General features: G+C 34.9%; 1 protein-coding gene across 7 annotated transcripts in view; it reads right to left on the bottom strand.

The window, feature by feature from the left end:
- Positions 1–254: 254 nt before the first annotated feature.
- The window catches only part of LOC122015162, a 28,449-nt gene continuing 19,580 nt past the window's right edge, over positions 255–9,123 (bottom strand). For 2 of the 7 annotated variants that reach the window (XM_042571908.1, XM_042571911.1), the window contains exons 10-15: positions 2,453–2,517; positions 1,589–1,601; positions 1,408–1,488; positions 994–1,102; positions 822–903; positions 255–582 (exon numbers count right to left, since the gene is read on the bottom strand). In XM_042571908.1, coding sequence (XP_042427842.1) covers positions 552–582; positions 822–903; positions 994–1,102; positions 1,408–1,488; positions 1,589–1,601; positions 2,453–2,517 — 381 coding nt within the window. In that variant the 3' untranslated portion in view covers positions 255–551. Of the gene's footprint in view, positions 591–821; positions 904–993; positions 1,103–1,407; positions 1,489–1,588; positions 1,602–2,452; positions 2,518–9,123 lie in introns of those variants that run through there. The other 5 variants (XM_042571909.1, XR_006120841.1, XM_042571910.1 and 2 more) reach the window with 5 other exon arrangements.

The following is a 9,123-nucleotide window of genomic DNA, read 5'->3' as shown; positions in this document are numbered from 1 at the left end:
ATTAAACATATTACTCCTAATTTAATCATATTCAACAAAAATAAATTAAATACCAACAATAATAAATTAAATACCAACAAAAATAAGTAATAATTTTTATATATAATTTAATTATGTATTCAGGTATGAAGGTAATCCTTCCATTGTTCAGGTCAAAAATAAATCCTTACTCGAGTTCGAAAAAAATTGTCACCTCTAGACCTAAATTACGAGAAACTTTACCAGCACAATACCCCTTTGCATGAGGGGTCAGGTGATCCTGAATAATAATATCCTTGATCTTATATGAATCTTAATTCATCTTTCATGTAACACTTCACTGGTAATAGAATTTACTAGGGAACTCATTTTCTTTTACCAAAAATCCCACGCAATCAAAACTAAAATCCCACAAGCTAAGAACTACGAGAAGCTTCTTATGGGAATACAGTAAGATTCCAAGTGCAAATGAGCAGATACAGTTGATTCCAATATTAGTTGCAACTTCTGGACAAGCAAGCCATATGATCAATTATTTCATTTGGAGATGTACTGTGGGTGGCAGAGCCTTCCTAAGTATCCTGGCACATTCCCACTTTCATCCTTTCATCCTGCAAAAAATGAACATTTTGATCTAAATAACTTGGAACCAATTTCCAGGAATAAAATACGGTGCGAGTACTTGAACAGAATCGCCCTGTCAAATAAGGATGAGAAAATGCTACTAGAATAGTAGTATTCCAGAAATGGTTTTAGGAGCAACCTCAATATTGAGTACTGAGAGCCATGCCTATGCACACAAAGATAAGCAAATCAGAGTGGGATAACCATGCATTGCATACCTTTCCAATCTGAAGGATTCCTCATCGACAATAACTGGAGGAATATTCCAGGTGCCAAATGCATGACCAGAAGTTAACCCTCCTGAAGGAAAAAAAGAAATGTGAAAGTTACACCAATTAGTATCGATGTTAAATACATTTGTTGGCAGTCTGGTTTGCTCAGTAAAATTGCCTTCTCTTGTAGCTTCTTCACATCTTCTCCAATAATTTGTTGACAATTCCTGATCCAAAGTCCTCGACAGGCACTCATATTTCTTCTCCGCATCGGTAATACGTTGTGCCTGTAAAAAGGATTAGAACAGTTCAGACACTACATCATATTTGACCTTGTATTTCTTCCAGATTTTTTAAAATGCAGTCAACTTGTGCATGCCAGATTGTCCTGGTATGTCCCTCAGAACAAACGAAGAAACAAGCATAAGCTTTGTTCAGTCTTAAATTAAAGTAAGATACCCCTATGCACTTTCTGACGATGGCAAGTTTTTCTACGTTCAAAATGTCATGTCATGTAACTTCGCAGTCTACAAGATTACATGTTGCATATACATATGACACTGAAGTGAATTTAAAAGGAATACTAGCTCACCAACATACATGGTGCTGCTGAAGCTCCATATATCCTGACAAACATACGCAGTACATTGAAGCTGTTCTCCATAACATCATCCTAAATATACAAGAAATGTTTGTCCAATGGTAACTTCATAAGAGTTAGATTTATCTGATCCTGACATGCTCCAAATGTAATTTGATAAATATAGACACACCTCATAGTCATACCTACATTTTCAGATAATCATTAGTAAAAGTGGGCCAAATAGAGGGAAAATAGTAGTAATGAATCAACAAACAGTAGTTTGTAAATAACAATAGAATGAATTATGTGTATGTGAACTGAATGACTAACCAATTAGTGGAAGTGTGATTCTGACTTGGGGAAAACTATTCCAGTCATCTCAGCAATGGTATCCATAGTTTGGCAAACCTCATGATATATTATATACGTATTGACTGTTACATATTGCAAATACCAGTTAAAAGCTGTCTAGAAAATACAAGTATATGCTTAACCCTACAATATTCCTAAAGGTGCACTTTGTTGTTTACATAACTGTTTATGAGTCAAGGGCATGTTCTGTATGGTACATGGCAAAGACATGCACTTTAAGTTAAACTAAAAAGACAATTTTCCTATGACTTGGCAAAGGTGGACTTTCTTCACATCCATTGCAGGAACTAATGGACCTTTAAGGTGGGCTAGTTAACAGATAGAAATGATTCTTCTTTTAAATCTGTCAGGATTTTGTAGCTATACTCAGGCAATTCAAAATTGAGAGAAAAAGGAGAAAACAGATAGAAACTATTCTTCTTTTAAATCTGTCACGATTTTGTAGCCATACTCAGGCAATTCAAAATTGAGAGAAAAATGAGAAAACAGCTCCTTGCACCTTCATAGGTGTTGGAAAATCATATTAAACTGCTGTTCAGTTTTGCACATTTTTCAAGTGTTCACAATCAATTTGATATGTGGCCATGAGGGTAAAATGGCCTGACAAAATATAAGCTATAAGCCATTTCATCAATCAATGTGCTTAAGCTAATAGTGGAGGCAATTGACAGCAAATACTCACAGGTCATCTGCTAACTCAACCAAATACTCTGAAACTGATAGAAACTCCATATGTAGCTCATTGACCTTAAAAATGATAGACACTATATTAATTAAGAATGAACAAGAAAATCACAAATCAATCTTCATATGGATAAATGAAAAACAGAGTTCTTGATGAATAGTTGACCTATTTGAACACAGAAATTTTCCATGGTGATTGATAGCCCATTCTATTATTATCAGATTAACACATATTACGTCAAATAAATATTCACTCTAAATTGTTTGAAGACCAAGGACTAAAATCCCATTCTGAGCTGGGGTTTTAGTCCCCAGTCGAAATTAAAGAATTTTTTGTCATTTCGTCTTGTGTCAGCAAATGGTTCTAGTCACTTCGACAAGTAGGAGAGTAAAGAAACAGACAAGAACGAGGGGGAAGAAGAAAAGGAGCGGGAGGAAGTTCACTTACTGAAAAGGAGGTGTCACTGGTGTTGGGTGAGTCATGACGAGGGCACAAAATAGGCAAAGAATGAGATTGTGGCTACGTAACAAGGGCTAGGGCTAGGGCTAGGACATCTCCATATTGGAACAATGAACTTGCAATGAATGGATGAAGGATGGGCTCATAACTTGCTTGTGGATGAACTTGTAGATGATGAATGAACTTGCATATTGTGAACAAACTCGAAATGGCAGATGAACTCATGGGCAAACTAGTAAATGGTGTCTAAACTCACAAATGGCAAATGAACTTGCAGATGATGGATAAACTAGTGGACGAATTTGTTGATGGCGAAGGAACTCATAAAGAACAGATGATCTCACAAACGATGGACGAATTGGCAAACAAACTTGCAGATGAAGGATAAGCTCAGGAGGAAGTAATCCCTCACATACCGAGGATTTTGGATCCTCTTGTGTCATGATCAGTAAGCGGAACAAAATGATTTCCACATACTGACAGGTATAAAATGAATTTGAAACATTGTGAAGACAGTATAATAGTAATGAACTGTTCAACACCCATCTACTTATTTCACAACTAAAGCAACCAAACTAATCAGAATTTGTAGCAAAAGACAAACACCAGTCAAACTTAAATATCTTGGAATATCTCAAATTATTGTAAGGCAGTATTACCATGTTAAAAAGCTCAATCCAATTCAAAATGCTTAGGTGCTTACATGGGAGACCTCTTAAAATTAAAGAATATTTTTAAGAATCCTCATCTGAAAAATGTTAATTAAGAGGTAGAGTTTTATGCTCTCCTCACTACGCAATCTCTTTAACAGACCTCTCCTCAGTGTTGTAAATGGCGGTAGGCGGTGGCGAGGCGGTCAGTGACCGCTTACTGCCTCAGCTGCTTAAGCGGTGCCTAGGCGGTTGAGTTTTTTTTAGGGTTCCTACAATAAAGATAATCTAACAATATAGTTAATAAAAATTCATCACTATATTAATAATAAAAAAGTAATATCATTATTTATACCAAAAGTCTAAGTTAAGAAAATTTAAAGTTTCAATTCAACATGACAACAAGTCAAGAAGGACTAGGCCAAACATAACTAAGCTTCTAAATTATCAACACATCCACCATCAACTACATCCATAATCCTCTCATCATCGGACTCAAAATCAACATATCCATCATTCTCCTCCTCCGATGTATCTAGATCTTCATCAAGTTCTCTAATGGAGATGTTCCTTGCGCTCCTCCTTGGTTGTAGTATTTCATCCACTCTCGAGACCTCCGCCACCTTTCTCCAAGTAAGTCGCGAACCCGACTCGACCTCATCTTCATCACGACCATCAACAAGCCAACCTTGAGCTTCACTAGCTTGAGAGGATAAAAACAAATCTCCATCCATTTCTCTTTTACCTTTTTCTTCATAAGATTGACGTTGAATTTGACATATACAAGATCATTCAATCTTGATGTCTCGAGTCTATTCCTCTTCTTAGTATGTATCTAAATAATTAGAAAATTATTAAAAATAATAAAAATAAAGAATAAATAATACAGTTATCCCTTTAAATTAGCTCCAATTTCTTTCACCCCAATGAACTACTTGTTAAACAGAGATATCGCATTGTCATTTTTTGTAAGTTTGGAGTGTCACCACCATTATTGGACCACAATCCAACTTAAAAAATTAAAGAAGCAAATAAATAAATAATCCAAAAATAAGTAAAAGAGACAAATATGCTAGTGAATAGAAATAAAGAAAAGAGATACAACCTGGATCAAAGTTATGGTACACATCCACCTTCTCATATGTCGTGACCGTCATTTTTCTTCGAAAGTTTTCAGATTTATTCGTATACTTCAACAATTCTTCATTAGAAATGGTAGATTGTATATCCAATTCAGAGGGAAAAATTCTCTCAACACAATTTAAGAACTTATTTATAACATTGATGTCATTTTGTATGCTTGGATCTTTGAAGTAAAAAATTAGATTCAACAAGTAAGTGACATAACGCAAAGGACTATCAAGTCTACCTTTAGACTTCTCATCAATAATCTTCAAAATAGGGATGACAACTTCTTCATTTTTGAAAGTCTTTCTAATATCTTCCTTTGCTTGTTTAAGTGCACCCAATAAAAAGGCTATTGAGGGCTTTTTGTCACCGTCAACAAGGCGTAAAACTTTCACTAAAGGGGTCAGAACATTCAAAGCCAAAGAAACATCATTCCAAAAAGAGATACTTGTTCCCGTTGCCTCCGCCGCTTTCCCCTTCACACTACTCCTTACTTTTGCGTTGCTCCACTCTAAGATGTAAACATAAGTCTCAATTGATCTTTCTTGTCTTTGAGACTTCCCAAAACGAAGTAGCAAATCTAGTCACCTCAAATCTCACAATATCCCTCTTCTTGGTATATTTCCTCATAATAGCCAAAGTTCTATGATGTGCATAGATGAATATTGTTAGAGCCTTTGCTTTCAAGTATTCCGTTAAACTTAAGTAACTTTCTAATTGCTTCAAGCATGAGATTGATTGTATGAATTGCCAAAGAAGTCCAAAAAATTTGAAGTTGTGCAACCTTCAACAACTCCGCGGCTGCCATATTGTCATTGTTTGTTGCATTGTCTATCGCTACTTGAACCACATGTTGACGGTCAATTGCATTGATATATTTTCCCACAAACTCAAAGATGTAAGTCCTAGTGTGTGCCTCCAAGGATTTTTCAATAGAACCAAAGAATGAAATACCTAGTTTGCAATTAACACATAAATTCATAATGCTTCTCCTCTTGCGATCTGTCCATGCATCAGTCATAATTGAAGATCCATTTTTCATCCACTCTTCTTCATGCTTTTTAAGAGATAATTTGGTTCTCTCAACTTCTTATTTCAAAGGTGGCTCTCTTAGAAGATATTGACTTGGAGGTTTGTAGCCCAGATCGAATTGACCAACCGCCTCTATAAATTGTCTAAAGCCTTGATTGTCAATTGCATGAAAAGGAATCCTCGCCTCATAAATCCATCTTGCAAGGTACTCATACACATAGTTTGTAAACTTTAACTTTAATGCATCATTTATGTTTTGTTGTCTTGCCTTTATTGGATCGATTGCAGATGCCCACTTATCAATAGGTCTGAGGTGCTTTGACTTGTTTTTTAGAAGAATCTCCCTCCACTAGACCATCTTCATCCTCTACATCAACACCTATATTTACTTCCACCCTCTCTTCTTTTAGTTCTTCCACCCTTTCTCACTTCTTATTCTTGTTATTTTCAAAATAAACTCTTACTCTTTTTTTGTCCCACAATACCTGCAATATGATGCTTCATTCGATAAACTCCTCCTTGATAAGTCTTTTACATAATTTGCATGTGATCCAATCTCTTTTTTCTTTGCAATACTGTACCCATAATCCAAACAATATCATTACTCTTCCGCTTCAATTTCACCTCCGGTTGTTTCTCATTTTCCGCCATTAATCTTCAATAATAACAGAAAAATTAAGAATTAAAAGTTAGCGTAACAATTTAATCTAAATATTAGAAAATTTAATATATAATAGACTAATAGCTATGTATATGTGATCAGTGCATTTGAGATTTTTTTTTATTTTTCAATTATTCTTTTTAGCTTGTGGGTATGTCATTTAGGATTTTACCTTTACGGTTTAAAGGTTGGATTATGATATTAAGCACAAAAAAAAAATTAAATTGAAAAAATATCTTAGGTGGGGACAAGGTATGCGGTGTAAGTTAAATTTTAATTAAGTATATTTAAATTATTTAATCATAGCTAGGAGTTGATTAAAATTATTAATATTAAATATTTGATTAAATCCTAAGTTTAAAAACAAAACAACACAAAAAAAAGAAGCCTAATCGGTTTCTGCTCCGTGAGAGCACGCGCGACGGACAGCACGTGCAACGAACGCTAGCTGGACAGTCTGCCGCGTGTGCACAGAATGTTGGTTAGTCCTAGGAAAATCGTATCGGTTCCACTGTACAAAAATTTTGTAAAGTGTCGAACCTTTCCTTAAACAACCTATTGTGTTCTTTAGAAGTTAAATTAGGAATCGCAAACGGAATTTAATATTATTGATTCCAAATTTAACTTATCTGTTCTTAATGGTTTAGACTTGGATCGCAAGCGGAACTTAATACTATTGATCCAAATCCACCTACGTTATAAATTCAATTAAATATTAATTTCCAAAATTGGCTTCCAGGTTAAACATGGCGAGACACAAGGCCTTCTTGGATATGAGAGCAACCACCACTTCCTAGACAAAGCCTTTTAAGGAAAGCTAATATTTAATTTCCTTATATAACTCTAGGTTTAACCAAAAAGAACAATCGAATCACAAATTCGAAAAACAAAGAAAAAACACAATCACGAATTACTAATTCGAAAAACTAGATCTAATGCCTCTTGTGTTTTGGAATTCTAACAAAGAAAAATAACTAGCATGATGCGGAAAACAATTGCTAATTATACCTTTTCTTTGCAAGCTAATGACATCGAGATCTTCTGTCGTATTCCTCGCCTTGCCTTGAACGTCGTGTGGGCGACAATCCTCCAAGATGAACACCACCCAAAACTTCCTTCTCCTTCTAATATTCGGCCACCACCAACAAAGAGCAAAAGAGAGCAAAGGGAAAGGGAGAAGGAGAGAGGGTCGACCACACCAAGAGGATCACCAAGCAAAAGAATAAGAGTTGTTATCTCATGAGGCCTCCTCACCTCTTCTTTTATATTACTTGCCCAAGGCAAATAAGGGAAGAAATTTTACAAAAATTAAAATCTTCTTCTAGTTTTTCCTTTTCCCTTTTATTTTTCCTTTTCTTTCCTCTTGATTGAATCAATCACCAATCATGGATTGATTGAGGATTTAATTTGATTGGTCGACCCCTTGCTTGGGCACCAAGCAAGGTGGCCGGCCACCTCATCAAGGATAAGAAAATATTTTTTTTTATAAAATTTTACAAGAAGAAATCCTCTTATAAAATTTTACAAGCTCTCTTTCCTAAAGTGGATGTTAAAAAGGAAAGTTTTAAAAAATTAAAACCATGTTTTAAAATTTAAAACTTCTCTTAAAAAATTTCATTTTTTTAACATGAATAGAAAATTTAAATTTTAAAACTTCTCTTCCTTTTTTCTAAAACCATGAAGATGGTTAAAAAAGGAAAGTTTTAAAACTTTTAAAACTCTCTATTAAACCATGTGGCCTAATTCAAATAAGGAAGTTTTTAAAATTAAAATCTCTCTTTTAAAACTTATAGTTTTCTACAAGGAGAAAATTTTAAAAATTCAAAACACCCCTCCTATTTGAATTTATTATGGCCGGCCCCTACTTGCTTGGTCACCAAGCAAGAGGGTCGGCCCTCTTAAGGAGATGGTGGTCGGTCATTACCAAGCAATGGGTCTGCCTCCTTTCTTGGACACCAAGAAGGACTTTTAATGAGTGGTTTATAAGACACTAATGAGGCTACGACAGGGACCTAGAGGAGAAATTGATTTTGGCCTTCCGATGAGCTTGAGTATCCCGTGTTCGCCCCGAACACACAACTCAAGTTTATCAACAATAACTCATTCCACTATAGAGTTATTGTTGCGCTACCGCACCAATCCCAAATTACATTATGGGCTCCTTCTTATCATGAGTGTGTTAGTCTCCCTGTGTTTAAGATAATGAATGTCCCCTAATTAAATAAGTTACTACAACTCACTTAATTAATATCTAAGTCCAAGAGTAGTACCACTCAACCTCATTATCATGTCAGACTAAGTCCACCTGCAAAGTTTAACATGACAATCCTTATGAGCTCCTCTTGGGGGCATTCTCAACCTAGATAACTAGGACACAGTTTTCTTCTATAATCAACAACACACACTATAAGTAATATCATTTCCCAACTTATCGGGCCTATTGATTTATCAAGCTAAATCTCACCCTTTGATAAATTAAAGAAATAAATACTAAATATATGTGTTTGTTATTATATTAGGATTAAGAGTACACACTTCCATAATAACTAAGGTCTAGTTCTTTTATTAAGTCAGTATAAAAAGAACTTACCTAAAATGGTCCTACTCAATACACTTAGAGTGTACTAGTGTAATTTATTAGTCAAGATAAACTAATACCTAATTACACTACGACTATACCAATGGTTTGTTTCTTTTCATCATAGTCGTGAGCAACTGTTTATAATTTATAAAGAGCT

Source organism: Zingiber officinale, chromosome 8B, assembly GCF_018446385.1.
Source record: "Zingiber officinale cultivar Zhangliang chromosome 8B, Zo_v1.1, whole genome shotgun sequence".
Lineage (NCBI taxonomy): Eukaryota > Viridiplantae > Streptophyta > Magnoliopsida > Zingiberales > Zingiberaceae > Zingiber > Zingiber officinale.
This window is presented reverse-complemented; position numbering and strand designations above follow the sequence as displayed.